The sequence below is a fragment of the Zerene cesonia genome, chromosome 24 (assembly GCF_012273895.1).
Source record: "Zerene cesonia ecotype Mississippi chromosome 24, Zerene_cesonia_1.1, whole genome shotgun sequence".
NCBI classification, from domain to species: Eukaryota; Metazoa; Arthropoda; class Insecta; order Lepidoptera; family Pieridae; genus Zerene; species Zerene cesonia.
The window spans coordinates 2,666,807-2,692,916 of NC_052125.1; the positions used below are offsets into that span (position 1 = coordinate 2,666,807).

General features: G+C 35.6%; 2 protein-coding genes across 2 annotated transcripts in view; one reads left to right on the top strand and one right to left on the bottom strand.

Moving 5' to 3' along the window:
• Positions 1 to 26,110, bottom strand: part of LOC119836359 (WD repeat-containing protein 7) — a 120,341-nt gene that overhangs the window by 35,183 nt on the left and 59,048 nt on the right. The gene's annotated exons all lie outside the window — the stretch shown is intronic.
• On the top strand, positions 11,274 to 14,931 carry LOC119836399 (pupal cuticle protein PCP52-like). Its single transcript, XM_038361709.1, has 3 exons — positions 11,274 to 11,425; positions 12,694 to 12,819; positions 14,172 to 14,931. The coding sequence occupies exons 1-3, from the start codon at positions 11,381 to 11,383 to the stop codon at positions 14,901 to 14,903; spliced, it is 903 nt and encodes a 300-aa protein (XP_038217637.1). The 5' UTR covers positions 11,274 to 11,380; the 3' UTR covers positions 14,904 to 14,931.

Consider the following 26,110-nt stretch of genomic DNA (forward strand, 5'->3'; position numbering starts at 1 on the left):
CCGCTCTCGCCTACGGCGGCTCGCACTCCGTGGCCAGCCAGTCCCTCTCCCAGACCCACCCCGCCCCAGTGGTCCACGCGCCCGTCGCATACGCGGCGCACGGTCTCGCTCACGGTCTCGCGCACGCATGGTAAACTGTGATAACTTCTAGCCAAAAAATTGTTTTTTCCTAATACTCAACTTCGGAATGTTTTATTTAAATGTAAATTTTTGTACAGAAATACAGAGGCGAGGATGTGTGAATAAATGAAATAGTAATTTATAAACGACATGTCTTTCAATTATCCCAATTTCCATACAACGAATGACTGTTTGCTCTTGAGACAAATAACACACTCAAAGTATTCAGAATTTCCTTTAACATCATTCAACAAATCATCAAATGTATGACAACTTTGAATCGTCTCACGGTGACTCACGTCTCTCGAACGGATTAACAAACCATAACATCGATATCGATCAACAAAAACTAAGGTCGACAAAGAGCCTTCACAAAACTATCGACACATAATTAATATCGGCCCTACGTATCCTGTCGCAATTGCGCGCAAATGTCATTTGACCTGAATCAATTATTTTAAATGCCAACCTGACATTTCCAACCGAATCTACCCACGTAAATAGAGCAATTACAAAAATGAACGCTCATTACTTACGTATATAAGCGGAAGTATATAGTACATTAAACGTCTCACCTTGAATTGAACTATGAAAAAGCCTATAAAAAGCCGATTAAAATTATTTACAGCGCAATAATTCTAAGAAATTATGTTTCTTTGTTCACGGTACGGACAGCTTTATTAATACAAATTAAATCGTTGAAAATGTATGAGCAAATATATATCAGGAAATATAACACTTGAGATTGAATTACACATCAATGTAATTTATCATTTATTGAAAGATCAAAGTGTAAGAAAAACATAAATTACTCTGCCAACCTATTTCACATACTTATTCGTCATTAAATTTTGCAATATAACTAACAGATTCGATATTAAAATGAACTCTCATTAAAAATATATTTTCACGAATTAGCGGACATTAATATACGATATAATATGTAAACATAAATAAACGAACACACACATTAAAAAAACAAATAAATTGGGAAAAAACGAGTGACTAGGAAGTGTGTTTTCCTTGCTTTTTTTAGTTCGACCGTGAGCAGGATTTACTATTACAAGTCTCAGACAAGTGGTCCGAACCTCGACGTTAATAAAACGTAAGTGTTATAGGCCCAGTCTATTGGAATTCGATTAATTGTTATTTCGATACTTAATATGTTTACTGTAATTTTATTATACCAGCATACTTATTGCTTGTACTGGATATTTTAATGGATATAGAAGGCAAACGTATCCTATCCTACTGATATTATAAATGTGAAAGTTTGTAATGATGTTTGTGCGTTTATTGCTCTTTCACGCAAAAACTACTAAACCGATTGCAATGATATTTGGAACGTGGACAGCTGGACAACTGGAATAACATATAGGCAACTTTTTATCCCCATATTCCTATGGGATACGGACGGACAACCATAAGTATTAAAATTGTTTTTACTAATAAACACCTTTTAATATTAGAATCAAATAAATTGTCTCACTTGCTCGAATACAGAATATACATTATTTAATCGCACTAATATGTATTATGTATGTGGAAGTTTGTTTGGATGTTTGTCCGTCAATCACGCTGAAACTATTGAACGGATTTTTATGAAATTCCGTATACAGACAGGGTATGAGCTTACTTGGGTGATAGGATACTTTTTATCCCGATTCAATGCTCCCTTGGGCTAAAACAGGAATCAAAATGAGATCTGATCAAAATGGGATGAGCCTCTCGTCATAAACAAAATGATAAGATAATTTCATGAAATTATTGTATCGTCACCGATCCTTGATAAGTGTACAAAGTTTGAATTAAATCAGTCCGTTTAGAGTCGATCACAATCGAGTCTAAAGGAGTCGGTCGAAACTTACAAAAATACATATGAAAAGTAATAAGCTTGTTTATCGATCGTAATAAATCATCAAACATTATAAGGATATACAAACGAAACCAAATGCTTTAGACTGTGCTAAATTTGATTACTGTCGATTTATATTCTCCAAAGACTTAACTACACGTCTTGTCTACAAATCTCACTAAAATGTGCATTACTTAAAATAAAAAAAACACCCAGATCAATACAGCAATTCTTTAGATATACACTAATTAATTTATACCTGTAATCTACGATATGCATTACATTAGAATTGTGAACCTCATGTTTCAATAGTCGGTTAAAATGCGAAAGTTGAGTGCCTGTTACGGTGTCACGGCAAATCGTTCAATCGTTGATTTAATCTTTTATCTTTTAAAGCGATCGCAAAAGATAGATAACGTTATAACTTTCTTAAAATATTAAACGCCATTTATTTCGTTGAAATAGTAGGTTTCAAACGTAATGTTTAAATATTTTCACACGCTATTATTAGCTCCACTTGTATGTTTGTATGTAACCGACTCCTTTAGACTAGATTTTGACCGACGCTAGACAATTCAGTAAATTCTATTATTAAAGAGTGTTCTATAGTGCGATCTATTGTTTTTTTATCAGTTAACATTCTATCCTATATAATATTATAAATGCGAAAGTTTGTAAGGATGTGTGTGCGTTTGTTGCTCTTTCATGCAAAAACTACTGAACCGATTGCAATGAAATTTGGTACGTAGACAGCTGGACAACTGGAATAACATATAGGCCACTTATTATCCCGTTATTCCTACGGGATACGGACTTACGCAGGTGAAACCGCGGGACGCAGCTAGTATTTTATAAATTTTAGGAATGGCTAACGGGATGTTTTGAAAATCTGAATGCTGTATTCCAATCTGATTATAATTAACGTAAAAGATTCAACGGTTGTTTGTTTCGCGATTACGCGTAACGGCTAAACGGGATCTGATAAAATTGGCCGCTGAGACAGATCGCGGTTTAACATAATACTCAATACCCAATCTACAAACATTCGATTGAAGCCAATGAAAAGCGTGTTAAAATAGCGCACGTAACTAAACCGGGTACGCGAAGAACAGACGTGTCACGTAACAACAAACAAACATACAATACGCACGTTCATAACAACGATGCGCTTGCGCAACGCGTGCCGCAATCCGGCAGTTTTTAACTGCGCATTGTATCCAAGTGTGGAGATGTGAATGAATTTACATTATGCGCAAAACGTACGGGATTTTCATAGAAAGGATAGAGGAAAATTGTCAAAAAAAACGTTAATGAATGACCTATGATATCTTATCCTAGTCCTAGTCCTACCTACTAATATTATAAATGCGAAAGTTTGTAAGGATGTGTGTGTGTTTGTTGCTCTTTAACGCAAAAACTACTGAACCGGTTGCAACGAAATTTGGTAAGTCGATAGCCGGACAACTTAAATAACATATAGGCAACTTTTTATCCCGATATTAGTACGGGATTCGGACTTACGCGGGTGAAACCGCGGGGCGCAACTAGTAATATATAATATGGCTAAATAAAATACACTACGAAAAACAAATATTGTCATGTTTGTTAAATTGTTTTAATGTTATCTCTTAATAGTAAATATTAAAAAGCTGAAGAGTTTGTTTGTTTGAACGCACTAATCTTAGGTACTACTGGTTCGATTTGAAAAATTATTTCAGTGTTAGATAGCCCATTTATTGAGGAAGGCTTTAGGCTATATACGTACCACGGGCGAAGCCGGGGCGGACCGCTAGTAACATATAAAACGCAAAGGCGACTCACCATTGATCTATCAACTCACAGCCCAAACTACTGCAAGTAGCCACTTAATGTAAGCATCCGCTAAGAAACGATTCTGTTAAATTGTACCCCAAAGAGGATGAAAGTATATACCATGAAAATACATTTTGAGCAAGCGAACTAAGCTGCGAGCAATAGCTAGATTGTAAGATAGAAATACTCAACGACATTCCAACCGAGAGAAACAAAAACCGAATAATAATTACTGAAGACATCGATCGAACTCAATTCACAAAACATAAAATCATTGTAACAATATAAAATATACGTTATATTATTAAACGTTTAATAAATTGAATTACGGACAAATCGTCTGGCTAGACCGATAAAAAAACATTACATAAGTAGCTCCTTTATTGGCTTTTTATCGCGGCTCTATTCAATTGATGTTATAAATAGAATGAATATAGAAATAACAAAATTACCTCACAATGTTATTAGATAATTATTGACACTGTTTGTTTATTGAAATAACTATCAAAGCAACTGGAAGAGTTAAAATAACTCACACAACCTGACCACACGCTGACAGCCGACACGCGTGAACATCAATGTAGCGTATAGAGATTCATACGTTTCGCCTGTCAGCACTGACTGTTGGCCCGTGGTCAGCGTGACACTCGGTCGGTCAAGTACCTAGTTACGTTAAAGGGCTCAAACAAACGTGCGTGTTTATAATAGTTCAAAATTAAGAATAAACAAGGGTCACGAATCGGGATTCGAACCCGCGTCTTTTTACCAAGCCGTATCATCACCTAGCCTCTCGGCTATTAATTTTTTTTTCATTTATAAAGCATTTGAATGCTATAAAACTAAAAATTAAAATACGCTTATTACTAAAATTCTATAGATTGCAATAAAAACACATTTTTTATGAAGTGGGTAATTTAAGGGATCATAAAACACAGCCCCTGCAGATGTATTAAAAGAACTGTCTTAGAAATTCCCTTACGCTTATTAATTAAATTTTCGCAAGGTATTTACTTAGGAGCTGATGAAGCGTTGGTCTTGTGACATGTACTATGATGAAGAATAATTAGATTTTACTTAGATAAATAGGTTATAAGAATGTTTGTTGATATAATTATTATACCTATAAAATATATATATATATATATATATAATTACATTTATTATATACTAGCTGCGCCCCGCGGTTTCACCAGCGTAAGTCCGTATCCCATAGGAATAACGGGATAAAAAGTTGCCTATATGTTATTGCAGCTGCCCAGCTATCTACGTACCGAATTTCATTGCAATCGGTTCAGTAGTTTTTGCGTGAAAGAGCAACAAATGCACACACATCCTCAAACTTTCGTATTTATAATATTACGAGGATATATATTAACAAACAATTAGAAACCTCGAAAATTATCCGAAAGCAGTTCTTAAAGCTGTTCCTTTTTCCATCAACTATATTATGTCAGTAAGTTCGAGAGATCGAAACAGACAAACACACAATCTCTCTCTATTCCTACACTAGCACCCGCGGAATCGCACGCGTATAATTCGGAGTTGTTTAATATATATTATCACACATATAAACCTCCCCCTAGAATCACTCTATCTATTACAAAATAAAACCATCAAAATGCATTTAGTAATTTTAAAGATTTAAGCATACATAGCGACATATGGACGGGCAGAGAAAGCGACTTTGTTTTATACTATATAGTGATACAACACGTCACATCTAACAGCGTAATGACGCAATATCATCTACGTCTTTCAAATGACGACAAGAGAACCGTTAGCGCATGCGCGAGTCTACTTATCAATGGCTGACTCATCTGCCAACAGTCAATGGTCTCTCATCGCGGGTCAAGAGCGAACGAATGGGAGAATCGACATTTGAACATCGACATCTTTAGATTTGATTAATTTTAGAGTTCATCTTTTGAGATGTAATAAATTTAGAAGTTGATTTTTTTTTAGACAATTTTGTCTGATTTTGATGAATTTTATTTTCTTTTATTTGTTAAATTATCAAGCCGTAGCTGGAGCTTTGAACTTGTAAATAAACCTACACACCATATCTATTTACTAGCGGTCCGCACCGGCTTCGCCCGTGGAACATTTATAGCCTAAAGCCTTCCTCAATAAATGGGCTTTCTGACACTGAAAGAATTGTTCAAATCAGACCAATAGTTCCTGAATATAGTGCGTTCAAACAAACTAACAAACAAACTCTTTAGATTAATAATATTAGTATATATATACTTCATGTTTAATAATGTACTAATATCTGTTTTATAAGTTGTCCTGATTAAATAAATAATTAAACTCTTCGCTAGACTTTTATATTGATTTCGTTTTGCAGGTCAGTTTTATAATTAATGTGATAAAATTATTACTTTTAACAAAGGCCTTCAAATTGACTGAGTTACATCTAATTGAAATGGGACCATGTGGGAGGTACCAACGTTCAAATAAAAGAAGAATCATCTTAATCGGTGGTCCCAGTGGAAATTTCAGAGAGAAAGAGATAATCATTTCTCCGGGCGAAGGATTTTCTTTGTATTATATCTATCGGGTTGATACGGCGGAGCTAAGAATCGCAGTACGAATCGAAGGGTAATCACATTAAAGGCTATAAAATTTTACTGAAATTGAACTCTATTTATAGCGCGTAAAGTTCGAGGTTACTTTATTTATTTATTTATTTATAATACTTTATTGCACAAACTTATACAAAAACAGCAAGAATAAAAAGAAAAAAAAAGACATCGTTTGTGCAAGAGGCGGCCTTATTGCTTAACAGCAATCTCTGCCAGGCAACCTGGTTGGAAAGGAAATATACGAAGTTCTGGGATAGTGCAAAAGTAACAAGTATCTAATAATGGAAGGAAAAAAAATACATATATATATATATATATTTACGCTATAAATAAAATCTTTTCAAGTCCCATCCGATCGAATAATCAAACTAAATATTTTCAAACTCAAACTCAAACTTCTATTATGTCGGGACGGGCTAGTTGTAAATAATATTAAATTACTAGCTTTTGTCCGCGGCTTCGCACGCGTTTAATTCGGAGTAAAAGCTCTCCCCCCCTCATTTTTTATGTTATTATACATACAAATCTTCCACTTCAATCACTCTATCTAATAAAACAAACCCCATGAACATCTGTTGCGTAATTTTAAAGATATAAGCATACAAACACACAGACGGCGGAAAGCGACTTTGTAGTGATCACCTTCTACATCGAACGGTATTAAGCAAAATGTTATTTTAATTAATTTATATACAAATTTTTTAATTAATTATAAAAATAAAACACGTCAAGTCAATGCTAATATCTTCCGCGGAGTTTCTACCTTCCTTGTAATTTATGTATGAAATTGGTTAATATTATGAAATCATTCCTTTTCCCATTGCTTCATATAACTTTCAAGATGTAATAATAAGAAGTGAAATATACAATGGAATTCAGAATGAGTCACCAATAAACTGACAGTTCTTTAGTATGGAAAATAAAAGCGTATGTCTTCATAAAAACATTACGTTCGGAAACCCAGAGATACCTTGGCGCCAAATATATACACCAAATTCTAAAACACAACCAAATGACAGCAATACCATATCAAACGCAAAAGCCAATGTCTTCATAAAACATTACGTTCGGAAACCCAGAGATACCTTGGCGCCAAATATATACACCAAATTCTAAAATACAACCAAATGACAACAATAACATATCAAACGCAAAAGCCAATGTCTTCATAAAACATTACGTTCGGAAACCCAGAGATACCTTGGCGCCAAATATAGTAGTACACCAAATTCTAATATACAAGTAAATGACAACAATACCATATAAAACGCAAAACGAATCACGTCAAACGATTGAAGGCCCGCGGTCGTAGCTATCGAGTAAGAAAACCGAAAAAATGACAGTCGAACCAAAAACGAAGCTGGTTCTTAGTACCACTTTCGTTTTTAGGGCGTCTGCTGAAATCTCAAATTCATCCCTTTCTTTATACAAGAACTAGCTATCCGCCCGCGGCTATGCCCGCGTAGTCGCAGGAAACTTAGACCCGGGGTTTTTCTAGCATGTTCCCGTTCCCGTGGGATTTCCGGGATAAAAACTACCCTATGTCCGTCTCCTGGGTCCAAGCTACCTCTGCACAAATTTTCAGCCAAATTGGTTAATCCGTTCTTCAGTTATAAATAGTGTAACTAACACCACTTTCTTTTATATATATAGATAGCTCAGTGTAAATGTACATAACAGAAACATGATTAATTAAACACCCTACACCCTGCAACAGCTGAAATATATCCTATTATTTAAACTCAAAGATATCAATATAAAAATATAAAACGAGTCGCTTTCTCTGTCCCTATGTCCCAATGTACGCTTAAATCTTTAAAATTACGCAAACGATTTTGATGGGGTTTTTTTCAATAGATAAAGTGGTTCAAGAGGAAGGTTTACATGTATTACATATGTTAAACTACTCCAAATTTAACGCGTGCGAAGCCGCGGGCAAAATCTAGACAAAACATTACATAGCTACACCATAAACATGGATTTAAAGTTTATATCTAAATCATATACCAATACTACTATAAAATATTAGAGACATAAGCGTTTCTTTCTATCTTATTAATCCTACTAATATTATAAATGCGAAAGTTTGTAAGGATGTGTGTGCGTTTGTTGCTCTTTCACGCAAAAACTACTGAACCGATTGCAATGAAATTCGGTACGTAGAGAGCTGGACAACTGGAATATCACATAGGCAACTTTTTATCCCATTATTTCTACGGGATAGGGACTTACGCGGGTGAAACCGCGGGGCGCAGCTAGTACTACTATAAAATATTAGTGAAATAAGCGTTTCTTTCTATATCGCTTTCGAATAAAATCAATCGCCTTACCCCGTCGCTAATTGCGGTTAATCTGCGCGTGCGCAGCGTGTCCTCACCGTTTCGATCACTTGGCTACTAAGGATCGTACCATATGTTAAAACTCGTCCTGTCATCCTTAGGGCGTGTTCGTGTTGGTCGTGTGACATTTAATCCGGCGCTATATATTTTTATTGCTCACTCGTAGAATCCATTAGCGTACCTAGTTTATCTAGTTTATTTTACACGCGATTTTAGAGACGGCATAAAATATTTCAAGTACATTTATATTATCTGTACTAATATTATAAAGATGAAGTGTTTGTCTGTCCGTTTGCTTGAATGCGCTAATCTTTAGAACTACCGGTCCGATTTGAAAAATTCTTTCAGTGTTAGATAGCCTATTTATTGGGGAAGGCTATATGCTATATATCATCATGCAAACACCAATAGGAGCGGAGCACCAGCACGAAGAATGTTACAAAATCGGCTGATGCTAGTTACCGTTAGCCTAAAGTAACTATTCCACGCGGACAAAGTCGCGGACTGAAGCTAGTTTATGTATCACTGAACTGGGTGAACCGATTCTAATGATTCTTTTCATATTCGAAATCTATTGTCCCTCTCGTGGGCCCATTAATATTTGGTCCACTACCGTCGATTCGAAGGCCGTTTAGAATTTTGTTGACAAAAAATTATAAATATCATATCAACCGATGTTGTCTATTACTATATTTCGTCTCTTCTTTATTTCTCTTCCTCACGCAGAATATATTTGCAAAATTCCGCATTTATTCACACAATTTACTTAACTTACTTAACTTTAACTTAAAGTGCATACCGCAAAACTGTTGGATAGAATACGAGTTACGATCTCCCTACAAGGGCCACCACAAAAGTGCATCAATTATTATAATTACGTTGATTCATTATAATAAACTAGCTGCGCCCCGCGGTTTCACCCACGTACGTCCGTGTACCGTAGGAAAATCGGGATAAAAAGTTGCCTATATGTTATTCCCGTTGTTCAGCTAGCTACGTACTAAATTTCATTGCAATCGGTTCAGTAATTTTTGAGTGAAATAGCAACAAACGCACACACATCCTTACAAACTTTCGCATTTATAATATTAGTAGAAAGTAGGATTAGTAGGATAAATTGATTCATTATATTTCTTTGTACACGGCTCCTGTCGCGTAGACATTTTATATTATTCATCAAATTGCATGTGCATAAAGGAAGGAAGGCAATCAAATTTTCAAAACTAGACTAAATTTAAATCGGACCACATGGCAGGCACCAAATTTCAAATTCACCCAATCTAAAGATCTGTGGTAACTAACCAAAAAAAAAAATGCCGAACTGAAAACCTCTTCCTATTAAATTGCTGCATAATAATTGCGTTTTATTTTAACATCTATACTTACTTATTTCACAATATCGGTACAGAACACGCAATATATTACGTACAAATTATTTAAATCGTTTTATATTTGATACGATTTATTTCCCATATTCGGCGGGATATAATTTTTTTTACATTCCCAAAATGCAGCAAGATTCTCAATTCGCAGCGTAAGTTTATATTTGAAACCGCCTGACGTATCCCACTCGAGATTTCAATTCATATGCACACACCCTTAGTGACATTTTCGAAAAACTATAACCACAAAAAAAAACCCAACGAAACGCTCCCGTGACATTTATAAATTTATACGGACATTTCTATACGACAATTTCAATTTAATCTTTATTGTGATGGCGGTAAATTACGTCTGTGTGTACACGTCCTTAATCGATACATACATACATACACGTTAATAAAAAGCGCGTGTACGTTTGATCATTGGCGCCTTTTATATTAATGGCGCGTATTTCTTCTGTGCTATTTAAATTAAGAATTGGAACAATGTCTTTAAGCATATTCCATCGCTACTGATAGCTAGTTATTTATAGTTTTCTTTTTTTTAATCAACCGCAACTGCCAGTTATAATATTAACATTGTAAAATAGGTTTTATAGCAACATACATAACTATGACATTTGCCTTTTTAGTAAAGAAAAAGTACGGAAACGTATCGAAATATAAGAATTGGTTATATTGTACAACTAAGGTGTCTTTGTTCACAGCTAATATGGAATTTTATTTATTATTCATATCCACGCCCTAGTACAGAAACCTTTATGTAAATTGTGGCAACTTTGTTGATTTCATTAAAAAAACTAATTGATATAACCAGTTTTAAGTGAAAAATCAGGAATTTTCCTACATGTACAAAGCACATTGAGTTTAGGCAACGTCAATTGAGTTACCTCATACTTAATAATTATCATATTATTTTACTTGTTCACTGATCTCTTGTATTCCTTCCTTTTAAAGACCAGTTAACATTTGTAATTTCATCAAAACACACATCTTTCAATTATATTCATAATATGAATAACTAAAAAAAAATCAATGAAGGAAAAGTATTACAAGCAAAAGTTTAAACATCGAAAGAGAACCAGCATGAAACAATCTGTATAGGCTCTTTATGGCGCCAAACCTGATGCCGCCAAAATGGCCGACAGACTGTCAAAAAGCGCGCGCTTCCTGCATTCTTCCCGCCCTCGGGCGTTGACGTGTACTTTTTTTAAAAACTAAACGAGCGTCCAGTATTCAGCCTGTTCTATATTCACAATGACGATTATAAAAGCCGTATGATACGTGATGAGATCAATCAGTAGCCATCCAGCATCCAAGATGAGAGTTCTGGTTGGTATCATATAAGCGATTTTATCAACAAAATAACCGGTGGCTAAAATTAAAGGGTAGTTTAATTCTGAGGCAGATTAATGAATAGATAAAATTAAAAAAAAAAATCGGTTGTTTTGTTTGTAAAATCTTATTTACGTGTAGTGCCAGTGATATATTTAGTGAAAAACGTGGTTAAAAGTGTGTGTAGTGCGAAACAAACATTTTAAGATGCTTTTTTTAATCTTTTTTTTTATCGATCGAATAACGATACTTCGTCTTGGTGGAATTACTACTCTTATTTTTTATGATCATATTTTTTTTTTTAATTCGCAGACATCATAATATACTAAAATACAAATGATTTTTTGTATTATACGACAAAAATATTTATATCGCATAACTATAAGTTTTAATTTAATTCACGTTCTTATTTCCGCGCTCAATATATTAAATATAAGTATGTATATTTTTACTAATTTACAAACATACATAAGCGTTTAACAAATAAATTAATACACAATATGTGTAATGGTTTTGCGTTGTGAGCCTGAAACTATTAAAGTTAACCATAAACTAAATACATATTTTAGTGAATTCATTATACATACTAGCATCCAATTTCTACATAATAAATTAACCAACACAATCAGAATAGCAAAATCATACACAAATGCGAATTTACGAAATTAATAAATATGTATATAGAGTGAATAAAACACTTCATATTACGTTAACCTTCATCCAACCAGTGGATTGTAATTGCTAATATAACTAATTACTATGTATATTGTTCAGTCTCATTAAATGTCAAATGAAAAAAAAACGAGACTTATAAAAAAGTTCTTAAGAGTTTTATAACCACGACGACATTTGCCCATATTCTCAACAGTTTGACCCTTTTTTAATGAAACTATAATATTTGATTGATTTTGAAGCAGAATCTATCGCCTGCTTCTAGGGTTCAAATTGTCAATATAAATTCAATACAAAAATTTATTCATTTCACGTAAGTATCATAAGACATAGCTGCATAACTAAAGCGCTAAAACCTAACAGATTTTCGCTCAAACTTTCATACTGTTTATAAAAACCTACTTCCCAAGAACAACCAACCAACAACAACTGAAGAACAAATAAAAAGATTAAAATACATTTCAACACACACAAAGAAATCGAACGTGAAAATAACATATAAAATTACACAATGACAAACTGTTTGCCGCCAATTGTAGAATTCATCACAACAATTGACCACTAAAATAATTCTAGCCCCATAACATTGACAGGTTCTATCAGCCATCCTCGCCTGCGCGGCCGCAGCCCCCTCGTACATAGCGCCAGTGCCGCTACTGCCGCTGCAGGTGGCGTCAGTGTCGGCTGACGATCTACAGGCGGCTGCGATCAACGCTCAGGTATTCTGTTAAGATGCTATGATTATTATTAATAAAAGAGAAATAATTTCAACCAGTAAAAATTCTGCGAATTCGCAAAAAAATCAGTCGAATCGAGAACCACCTCCTTTTCATGAAGTCGGTTGGAGACAAATAGATACATCCCATGCGTAGCTGGCTAAAGTTAAAGCAAAATGAAGCTTATGAGCTTACTTTTATTTTGCGATTTAAGCTGGCTAATCAAATTCGACAAAATGAAATGAAAATTCAATCTTATCGAGATAAAAATAAAGGTCCAATTAGCGAGAATTACTAATGAAACACTCAAAGGCAAGGATAAACAAACCTTTATGTATTTAGTCAAATACGATATCCCCTCATTATGTGGATTATTCTTTACATGTATTTCACTGTTCAAACTCCTATGAGAATGTGGTAGCACCGAAAAGAATACACTAAAACCTCCAAACATATAAAAGTATTTAACGTTATAAATCTATGTTAATATACGGACAAGCTTTCCGATATTTTAATAGTGATTCCAAATTTGAAATCAATCGGTTGATATTCAGTTAATCGTTTATACTTATTTCTGATTGATTTTACGTAAGCATGTGTGCGTTCGGCGCTGTGTAGCGACAGAGCCAGTCGAGACCGCTGATTCGCTGATTGTATAAATGTGTGCGTGTGTCATTATAACTCACGTAATCCACTTCAAGAGTGTTCTAGAACTAATAATCTTTCTAATAACAGGTATAGTGAATGACGCAGTAAATGTTTTTAAAGTAATATCATTTAAAAAATTAGCATAACAGTTCTATCATATTCAATATTCAATAATGCAATTACATAATTATTTAGTTTCATTACGATAAATTTACATTTTATCTACTAAAATTATAGATGTTATCACTGTACTAGTATATTGCATCATTAACTTGCATTCGAATCGTGGGCGCAACGAACAATGAATATTTTACTATTTGCAACTTGCATATTACTTCTTTTGTTCTTATATTGTAATGTTAAAGTATGAAATACATGCCAAATAATTGAATATATCATAAATCCAATCTCGCGGTTGCGTAAAATTAAACAAATGAATAATAAAGAATTCGACCTAGCAAAATAATTTCAATATTTTAATTATTATCTATACGAATAACATAAAACTGGAAAATTTATTTGTTTGTTTCATCGAGCTACTGGTTGGATATGTACACGATTCCTGAGCTCCAGTCTGTATATAATCCAGGGCGGAAATTATATCTAAAATTTAACTCGTCCCGTTCAATTTATAGCAAAAATCACCCAAAAAAACCCACGAAAATTCAAACTGTCAAACTCACACAACGTTCTTCCATACTCATTAGGTGAAAGCGGAGGACCATGCGCGCGCGCTCGCCGACCAAGCCAGGGAGCTAGCCGAGCAAGCCATCGAGAACCAACAGGAGGGCATCGTAGAAGGCACGGACCTCGCCAAGGAGCGGAGCGAGGAGGCCTTCTGGGCCGCTGAGGACAAGAAGTGGCAGGCGATAAACGCGGCGCAAACCGCTGAGGCGGCCATCGGCGGTGCTTTAGCTAGCAACGAGGCGCTTCGCTCCTCGCTCGCCTACGTGCCTGGCGTTGTTCCAGTGCTATCGAAACTCGGTGCTGTCGCCGTGACCCCAGTTGCCGGGTTGAGCGCAGCTGTCTCCAGCGACGTCAATGTGCAAACCGCGGCCGGCGAAGTAGCGAATGTGAAATCGGCTGAAGCGGCCGAAGCGAACAACGCTGAGAAACCAGTCGAAGCCGCGGCTGAAGAGAAAAAGGACGCTGGCGTTCAGTCCGCTGACGTGAAATCCGCTGACGCTGAATCAGTCGAAGTTCAGGCGCAGTCCGCTGACCAGGTTGCACAAGAAGCACCCAAGACTGAGAACGTGGAAGGCAAGGCTTTCCACTCCGTCGTCCACCCGGTGCCCGTCGGCCTAGCGCCCTACAGCTACCAGTCGATTGTCCCCAACGTTGCGTACGCGCAGGTCGGTCTGCGGTCCCTCCCAGTCGCCGCGTTCCCGCAGTTCCAAGCCCCCTTCTACACACCAACCGTAATCAAAGCTATCTACTAAACATGCTAATAAATGCTAGTTAGATTTTTCTCTTGTTTTATTTTGCTTCATACATTTAGGATCCTCAGTTTCACTATATTTAGTATATTGACTCTGGTATTAACATTATATTTACAATAATTAATTTCGCCTATTCAATCAATAATTATGCTTCATAGCTATATTATATACTATGTTATCGCGTACTTATCATTATTGGCAATTTACTATTACAGTTAAAATTAATCTTACTTGATACCATAAAATTTTATAGCGAAATATGTATTTGATACTTTGCTTGTATGTTTGTCACAATTAAAAAAAAAAAACTATTAGCTCAATTATTAAAATGTATTATGCAATAGGTAAAATACATTTGAGCGACTAACATAGGCTGTATAAAATTATATAGTGAACAACAAGTCAATGATTAAGATAATTTAGGAGGAAAACGTATTTTTTATCATGTGTCTGGGTTATGGACGTCAACTAGTTAACTAAATAAATAACATAAGAGGTAAATTTCATTAATTTGTGTCTTGTTTCTTTTTTGTGTGGGTAGAGTCTGGAATAATGAACCGATTTTAATAATACTTATACGAATCAACGCCACGGTTGACCCGCGATAGGAACAAAACGCGCGAAACCGGGACGAGCGGCTAGCTCATTCTTATATGCGATAATATCTTATACCTTTAAACGAGCAATTCTTGTATATATATATATATATATATACAAGAATTAATTTAGTATATAGGGGGTTTCGGGGGCGATAAATCGATCTAGCTAGGATTTTTTTTTTAGAAAATGTCATATTCGTGTTTTATTCGTGTTTTTTTTTTCCTGACATCTATTGGTGAATTACTATACTATATAGCTGGACTAGATAGCTGGACAACTGAAATAACACATAGGCACTTTTTATACCGATATTCCTACGGGATACGGACTTACGCGGTTTCAACCGCGGGTCACAGCTAAGATAATTTAAATTGGGAATGATAGTAATGTCTCTTGCCCATATATTTGTATTATTATAGCTACTCCTTTACCCGTTGTATTAGTTGTCTGGAAGAGATCGCTGCCTTAGTGATAAGACTGTCTGTTGTGCTTTTGAATATGTATAATATTATGTCTATCGTTTAATTTTTATTCTTATGATTTGGTGCACAATAAAGTTGATTTTGTTTGTTTGCGGTTTCACCTGCGCAAGTCCGTATCCCGTAGGAATATCGGGATAAAAAGTTGCCCATATGTTATTCCAGTTGTCCAGCTGTCTACGTACCAAATTTCATTGCAATCGGTTCAGTAGTTTTTGCGTGAAAGAGCAACAAACACACACATACACACACACATCCTTACAAACTTTCGCATTTATAATATTAGTAGGATGGATATCGATTATATAGCGAAAGCTTAATCATTCTCCAATACAACATTATTGCTCATATAAACGCACAGGCGTGGATAACTTGTTGTATCATTAAATTTCATCTTATTACTTACTATATATTTATAACTAATCTATCCGTAACCCGCGGCGTCACTCGCGTGGTACCCGTATGAAAAGTAGCCTATGTGCTTATCCAGACTATAATCTATCTCTGTACCAAATTTCATATAGATACGATAAGCTGTTTTCGTGTGAAAGCGTAATAAATAATCATAAAACCATCAATTTTAAAAACTTTCGCGTTTATAATATAAGTAGGAAAATGTTAATAATACATTTAAATATAAATTATCGCAATAACAACATACCGATCTGTATAATCTATACTAATATTATAAAGTTGAAGAGTTTGTTTGTTTGAACGCACTAATCTCAGGAACTACTGGTCCGATTTGAAAAATTCTTTCAGGGTTAGATATCCCATTTAATGAGGCAGGCTATAGGCCATATATATGTACCACGGGCGAAGCCGGGGCGGACCGCTAGTAATAATATGATAATACTCATCGGTATGTTGTCGATTGCGATATTGCGATATTATACACCTCGCTTTACCCTTTCAAACTCAAACTCAAACATTTATTCATTCAAATAGACCTCTTTTAAAAGCACTTTTAGAAACGGAATCCAAAAAGAAGGTTCCAGAATACGAACATAAAAATACTTCCCGATCTAAAGCTCACATAAAAACCTTGTTAAACAACAAGTTTACTTCATAGAACGAGCAAATAAAACCGCTTCTATGCAACAATGCGAAAGAGATACGCATCCCTGGTGCGTCGTGTGCGGGCCAGCCCCAAAGAGACCATGCGAGAGAGACCAAGAGACCACCTGTATAGCAAGCCGGCTCGCCCGCTGGTGTGTGCACCACTGCTGCAAACTGTCTGCTTCCTATCATGCGACAGCACAAGCCGAGGTTCGCGGTCCCGTTCGTGAACCCTCAGTTCACCCACGCGTCCATGCTAAGATGCAGTAGCCCTTGATGGCTAGCATCGAGAATCACCACAAAAAAAGGTGTGTGTGCGATTCACACACGATAGAAGTGAAACTTCAGTAAATCGACAAAAGAATGAATAAAATAGTATGTATATATCTCTCATTCTTTGTCGGCATCATTCTACACAAATACAAAAGTATTTGTGTCTCTTACCTGTCGTTTTTTCCGTTGCATCAGGTTTGAAATCACAACGATTCTAAAGAAGTTTCACATCAAAAAATCTGCTTCCATTATAGCATTGTCGTAGTGACTGACATACAAAACAGTCACAATTATTGCATTTAAGACATTAACTAACAGTACTAACAAAGTGAGTCTGTGTTACTTGAATACATAAATAAAATAAATAGATAATAAAATATGTTTTTACTATGTCATTTTTCACTAATGATCATAGCGGCAATTCCGAATAGCATAAAGCAATAAAATAAAAATAGGCTATCTGAAACTATGTTGTAGAATACCTAACGTAAGTCTAAAGTTCCACAAATTCAATACGGTACTCGCCAACACCTAATAAGATTGTATCGCTGCGCGCACGCATTATGCTCTCAATGCACCAGTTAGACAGGTGTGTTCCACTTATATCCTACTATAATCCTAGTAATATTATAAATACGAAAGTTTTTAAGGATGTGTGTGCGTTTGTTGCTCTTCCACGCAAAAACTACTGAACCGATTGCAATGAAATTTGGTACGTAGACAGCTGGACAACTGGAATAACACATGGACAACTTTTATCCCGATATTCCTACGGGATACGGGCTTAGACGGGTGAAACCGCGCGGCTAGTATAGTATAAAACAAAGTCGCTTTCTCTATCGGACCCTATGTGTCTATCTATTATGTACGGTTTTTCATTCAATAGGACTTATTATAGAAACACTTTTAAATCGTCATAATACAATTTTAACATTTACCACCGGATCGGCGAGCAGTTTCTACAGAGAAGAGCCGGCGAGAAACTCTGTAGTTGCTCTTTAAAAACAAACTTAATTTTTCATTTTAATTCTACATATTAGTTGGTAGCCAGCTCGGTGCGGATACTGAATAACACAAAATACCATAATAACAAAATACTATAGTGATAAGACTTTCCATGTATAGAGAAATGAATGCCTAACAAAAGTTATATCAAATTTAATGTTATGTTTTATAGCATTAAAATGCTTTATAAATAAGATATTTAGAGGGATCACGGGTGGCCGAGAGGCTAGGCGTTGCTACGGTTTGGCAAAAAAACGCGGGTTCGAATCCCGCCTCGTGATCGAATTTTTTTCTATTTTTTCTAAATATCACCCACACTAGTACCAAGCGGAGCAAACCGGCGCACGCGCAGATATTATGTTACAATACTTTTTACGCTCACCATTCCGGCGCTATAAGGACAAATGTCTTGTAATGCGACAATGCGTATCGATTATAATTAATTATTTATTACCATTAATAAAAAAAGCCACTACAACGTTTGATAACAGCCCGGGCTCTACTTCCATACATAGAGGATGATGATGGAATGTTAATATGGCCAGTTAATCAATTACCATTATGCTTACAAGATGAATGCATAAATAATAACTAGCTATATAGTAGGAATATCGGTATAAAAAGTGCCTATGTGTTATTTCAGTTGTCCAGCTATCTATGAAGCAAAATAGTATTATTATTCACCAATAGACGTCAGGAAAAAAAACACGAATATGACATTTTCTAAAAAAAATTCCTAGCTAGATCGATTTATCGCCCCCGAAACCCCCTATATACTAAATTTCATGAAAATCGTTGGAGCCGATTCCGAGATGCCAATTATATATATATATATATACAAGAATTGCTCGTGTAAAGGTATAAGATATAAGTATATTACTAGGTGTAACACGCGGCGTCACTCGTGTGATAATCCAGTCTATATTAAAGTCTGTAGCTTATCTATCTCTGTATCAAATTTCATAAAAATACGAGAAGCTGTCTTCACGTGAAAGAGAAACAAACATCCATACATCCACCCGTACTTAGAATCGTTCGCGTTTATAACATACTAGCTGCGCTCCGCAGTTTCACCCGCATAAGTATGTATCCCGTACGAATTTCGGGATAAAAAGTTGCCTATGTGTTATTCCAATTGTCAATCTATCTACGTAGCAAATTTAATTGCAATCGGTTCAATAGTTTTTGCGTGAAAGAGCAACAAACATACATACACATACACATACATCCATCCTCACAAACTTTCGCATTTATAATATTAGCAGGAAATAGCATAATAGTTATAATTGCGCTTTAATTAGAATCAACTTAATTACGAATAACTTATTTGTACTCTTAAACAGAACATACATAAGAAAATTACTTAATCCTGGCAATACTAATCAAGATAATAAAATAAACTCACGAAATCGTTTTAATGTTACCTTAATCTTTACTTGTAATGTAAAGCTGAATAGTTTGTTAATTTGAATGCGTAAAACTCGGAAACTGCTTATTCGATAAAAACAATTGTGTCAGCTAGTCGTTCAAAGCGTTGAACAGTGCATTTATTGAAGCCTAAAGGCAATAAACCGAAAGAAACCGCAGGGCACAGCTAGGTAGTATCTGATAAAAGCACGCAAACCAGCGGGCACGAAGCTAGCAAATATAACGACACGCAGCCCACACTTGGCCGACTTGGCAACATACGATATTAGGTAATTATAATATATATAGCTTCATTCAGATCATGTGCGTTACTTAACTGCGCCGGAGTCACCCCGATAGCTACGTGTGTGTGGAATAATAAAATATCGTCACTTTTACTTTTAAAAACGCATGCATACGGGATACACTATCCTACTTATCCTACTAATATTATAAATGCGAAAGTTTGTAAGGATGTGTGTGTGTGCGTTTATTGCTCTTTCACGCAAAAACTACTGAACCGATTGCAATGAAATTTGGTACGTAGATAGCTGGATAACTGGAATAACACGTGGGTAACTTTTGTCCCGATATTCCTACGGGATACGGACTTACGCGGGTAAACCGCCTTCATATTATTAGAACTAGACCAAACTTCAATGTACCCACCACAGGAGAGTCATTAGTTTTCAAATTAAAAATCATCATATTGGCAAGTGCTGAGTTAACAAACCCGAAAAAAGATATAGCCCCCCTCGAACTCAAACTCAAACATTTATTCATTCAACTAGACTTCCCAAAAAGCACCTTTCGTCATATTCGATTTAGTTATAACATTCACCACCGGTTCGGAAGGCAGTTTCTACAGAGAAGAGCCGGCGATAAACTCTGCAGTACCCGAGATTTGAGAGCCTACTCTTTTTTCAAAGTCGGCTGACAACATAAGAAACAATGCCATAATCTTTGTATAATAAATACTGCATTCCAATCTATACTTTACAAAGCCACAGTTACCTTTAAAGTATATTTAAGGATAATTAAAAATTAATTCTTGTTGTATAATACATATTTATTTTCAACCACTTTTTGTGAGCCGTTTTATGTATACATACTCGAATGGTAATGTTGTTTTTGCTGTCTACAAATTGAATTGTAACTAATGTGGATAGTATAAATTTACTACAATTCACCACGTCTATGTGCGATGATAATTTGTTTGTTTGGTTGAACGCGATAATCTCAGGGACTACTGGTCCGATTTGAAAAATTCTTACGGTGTTAGATAGCCCATTTATCGAGGAAGACTATAGGCTATATATCATCACGCCAAGACCAATAGGGACGTAGTACCAATGAAGAGAGTTTCAAAATCGGGGGATTGTTTTTGTCCTCTTGAGAGCTTCCGCGACGTGCGCTGCGACTTAGCGATAGATTTTGATCTAACCATCCCACGCGGACGAAGTCGCGGGCGGAAGCTAGTTTATAAAAACAGGCAACGCAATTGCAGCGTAGTAGCAACATTCTCTGTGTGTGTTATCACGTACACTGAAGGTACAGGACATGTTATAATTAAATAATAAAATAATAACGAACAATTAATAAATATGAGAAAGGACGCCGGCACGGTCGCGAGGGCGGGCCACGGCCTGAGCGATTGGCAAGAGCCATACGTATTATTTATAAGACTGTGCAAATTATATAATAACTAGCTGCGCCCCGCTGTTTCACCAGCGGTGTACGTACCAAATTCCATTGCAGTCGGTTCATTAGTTTTTGCGTGAAAGAGCAACAAACACACACACATCCTTACAAACTTACGCATTTATAATATAAGTAGGATACAGCTGAAGAATTGTTCGTTTGAACTACTGATTGAAATAGAAAAATTATTCAATAAATGTCCTAATTCTTGAGATGTGCTGCATCTTTCATTCTCACACTACACTTTCTTCTTGGATTGATATTTCTTGGGCGAATTTATTATCATATATACTAAAACTTCTTTCTTTAAAAAATCGTTATATTATCGCCTATAATTGATAGTTGTTAAAAGGCGAATTAAATCTATCTGTTTAAAGTGGGTCAAAATCGGGTCTAAGGGTGTCAGTTACACACAAACATACAGCTCAAACAATTACAAAAAACTTGTCAAAAATAACCAACCTATAAACGCATGTAACTCTGCACGACAAAACCCACCGAACCGCTGGTCCACTAGCCGCCAAACAAAGGTCGTCAAGAACGAAAACAGCTGATGAAATAAGACCAACAGTTGCGCCGAGGCGCGGCACCGGCGCGACCACTGTCACCGAGCGAAAGGGGAAGCTTGCTGTGCTTGACATTAACATGGCATTACTCAAAAACACCGCACTGGAATTTACAATGAATTAACATAATTTCCCTACGTCGTTAGGGTGCAATGTCGCTTGACAATAAAGAGCAGAGATCAACACGATTAAACACTGAACAAAAAAGCGCACTGGAATTTTCACTGAGTTCACAGGCTTACCCTACTTCGATATGGTACAAGGTCCCTTGACAATGAAGAATTGATATTAACATTTTAAATAAAAATACCGCACTGGAATTTGCACTGAGTTCACAGGCTTTCCCCAGGACTATAGGGTGCAAGATCCCCTGGCAATAAAGAGTTGGGATTAACATTATAAAACAAAAAAAGCACTCTGGAATTTGCACTGAATTAACATTCTTTCCCTACTTCGATAGGGTGCAATTTCTTGACAATAAACAGTAGAGATCAACATTATTAATTGGAATTTGCTATGAATTAATAGATTTCCTTTACGTCAATAAGGTGCAATATCCATTGATGAGAATGTATACAGATTAACTTTACTCAAAAAATCACATAGAAAACTATTTTACTGATTTCCTTCCTCGATCGAAAAATTTAAAAAAACTATGAGAGATTTTCTTTTAAACGATCCGGTACTTTCCGATATACGGGGCATTCAAACAAACAAAACCTTCAACTATATTTTACTAGTATAGATAAAATTCCTTTCAACGAAAAATATAGCAATTATCAAACAAGCGCAAAATAAGTGTAATTAAGTTTAAATGGGCTTTTACGTCTATTTAATTGCAGGTAATTAACGCAAAGTTGCCAAGTAGTTGAAGGCGCATTGATATTTCAACTTAAAAATTATGTCACCCTGGCTGAATGTGAATTAATTATAATACAGTGCTGAAATGTTCTAGCCTCTAACAATACAACTTAACAATACAATTTTTCAATATATTATATCTTTAAACGAGCAATTCTTGTATATATATATATACTAGCTGCACCCGGCAAACGCTGTTCTGCCTTACTCTTATCGTTTAGTGGTATGAAAAATAGATGTTAGCCGATTCTCAGACCTACCCAATATGCTTACCAAATTTCAGAGGAATCGGTCAAGCCGTTTCGGAGGAGTATAGAGACTAACATTGTATATTATATAAGAACTAATATTTATATAAGATATATAATTGGAATATTATATTATATATAATAAAATTCTACATTTTTAAACTTTAATACACTAGGTTAATTAATCTCACGCTAATCATCCTAAATCATTCTAAAACTATTTCAAATTTTAAACTGATCTATCAACACAAAGCCCAAACTACTGGATCGATCGGGCTGAACTTTGGCATGCAGATAGCAACTATGATGTAGACGTCCACATAAAAAAGGATTATGATAGATTTTAACTCCAAAGGGATAACGTAAGAAGTTTTAATTTGAACCATGAAAATTTTATTATGACCACGCGGGAGAAGCTGCGGGCAATTGCTAGTTGAATCACCCGCACCCTGTTACAGCTTACTAGCTTTAGCCTGCGGCCTCGCTAAATCCTCATTAAATTCGAAGTAGTTTAATACATATGAAACTACGAATAATACTTATGAGCTTTCCTCTAGAATCACTCTATCTATCTATTAAAAAAAACCGCATCAAAATCCGCAGTGGCGTAGCGACGTCGTTTAATACTATGTTGCGAAGACGAGTGACCGTTCCTAATACGAATTATATGAATTCATAAATCACATAAAAAACGCATTGTAAAAGCCTGTGAATAGCAAGGAAGCACTATCAAGTGCACACGTCTCACGGAGACAAATTATAATAAGGAAGAGACAGAAATACCGAAAAGATATTTAATAAAAATCCAACTATCCTACTAATATTATAAATGCGAAAGTTTGTAAGGCTGTGTGTATGTTTGTTACCCTTTCACGCAAAATATACTGAACCGATTGTAAGGAAACTTCGTATGTAGATAGCGGGACAACTGATGGAGTAATTGAAGAAGAAGGTTCATATGTACAATAATAACTATATCATCTACAATACTCCAAATTTAGCGCGTGCGAAGCCGCGGACAGAAGACAGTAAACAATAAATTAAAGTACGTAGCTATCTAGAAACAATGTTTAGAAATGAAGAACGGGGAGACTCCTCGCTCCAGCAGACCACGCTCGCTGTAAATTGTTCGAAACGTCGGGTTAATAATATAACTAGCTGCGCCCCGCGGTTTCACCCGCGTAAGACCGTATCCCGTTGGAATATCGGTATAAAAAGTTGCCTATATATTATTCCAGTTGTCCAGCTATCTACATACCAAATTTCATTGCAATCGATTCAGTAGTTGTTGCGTGAAAGAGCAACAAACACACACACACACACACACACATCCTTACAAACTTTCGCATTTACAATATTAGTAGGATGAATAAATCGCGTTTAAAATCCGTTAAAAAGTCTTTAATTTCTAAATGTACAATACTCGCGTAAAATCAAACACAAGAAAATACTAGAAACAACACTGCTAGGTGTGGCCTGTTCAATGGCCCATGCAATGTACTCTCAACAATGATTGAATAGGTGACTTGGTGACTGATTGGATAATTTAACGTTAGCAGTAGAGAGATTACGCTTGAAAAACCGTGTACGGAAATGGTCGATGTATTTATCGTTTTTATTAGTCGAAACTTGTTATTGATAAGGTTTAGCAAGGTATAACGTTGTAAAAAAGACTGTTTGAAAGAAAAGTTTATTTGAAACTATCTTCGCCCCGCGGTTTTACCCGCGTACGTCCATATCCCGTTAGAATATCGGTATAAAAAGTTGCCTATATGTTATTCCAGTTGCCCAGTTGTCAACGTACCAAATTTCATTGCAATCGGTTCAGTAGTTTTTGCGTGAAAGAGCAACAAACACACACATACACACACATCCTTACAAACTTTCGCATTTATAATATTAGTAGGATATATTGTTAAAACTGTATTAATAGATAGACTACTACAGTATAAATGAAGATGGAAGATGGTATGAAATGTTAACAGTTCTTTGGCATGAGTATTTTAAATGTATAATGTCCTAACATTGATTGCGATTTTAAAAGAGTAACAGAGTTTATAGAGTTTCTTGCCGACTCTTCTCTGTGGTACCATATTTCATTGCAATCGGTTCAGCAGTTTTTGCGTGGAAGAGCAACAAACACACACACATCGTTACAAACTTTCGCATTTATAATACTTCCTACACCCGGCGGATTCACCCACGTAAGTCCGTATCCCGTAGGAATATTGGGATAAAAAGTTGCCTATATGATAGTCCAGCTATTCCAGCTGTCTACGTACAATTTTTTTACGAATTCATTGCAATCGGTTCAGTAGTTTTTGCTTGAAAGAGCAGCAAACACACACATTCTCACATATAACACTAAATAAGTAAACGAATCAAGCGTTAATCTATAAAGTTATCTCCGTTACAGAGGTCACGGAACGTAATGTACAAACACATGTCGCACATACATTATTCTATGCTTAGAAAAACATAATGCTCCCTTTGGCGCAGTCGAATAATTATTTAGTAAATCCTTTACTATTTTAGATTTAAATGAAATAATTAAATATTTTTCGTATATTGCTTGAAGGAGATCGAAGTTAATTTACTTAAGATTAAGATGGGATCAAAGTGGTAATCACACTAATATTATAAATGTGAAAGTTTGTTTGTTTGGATGTCTGTCAACGTCCATCAATCACGCTGAAACTACTGAACGGATTTTTATGAAATTTGGTATACAGACAGGGTATGAGCTGACTTGGGTGATAGGATACATTTTATCCCGATTAAATGCTCCCTTGGGATAAAACAGGAACCTTGATATCCAGGCGGAGCCGGGACGAGTGTCTAGTACTCAGAATATTTTAAGTAATTTCGTGGGAAGAGAGATGTAGTTAATGTGAATAATACATACACTAAAACATTAATAATATAACATTACTCCGTCGAGAATATCACTTGACCGAAATTAATGCGAATTGAGTAAAAGATAGTTAACTACATGTCGGTGTCGGTAA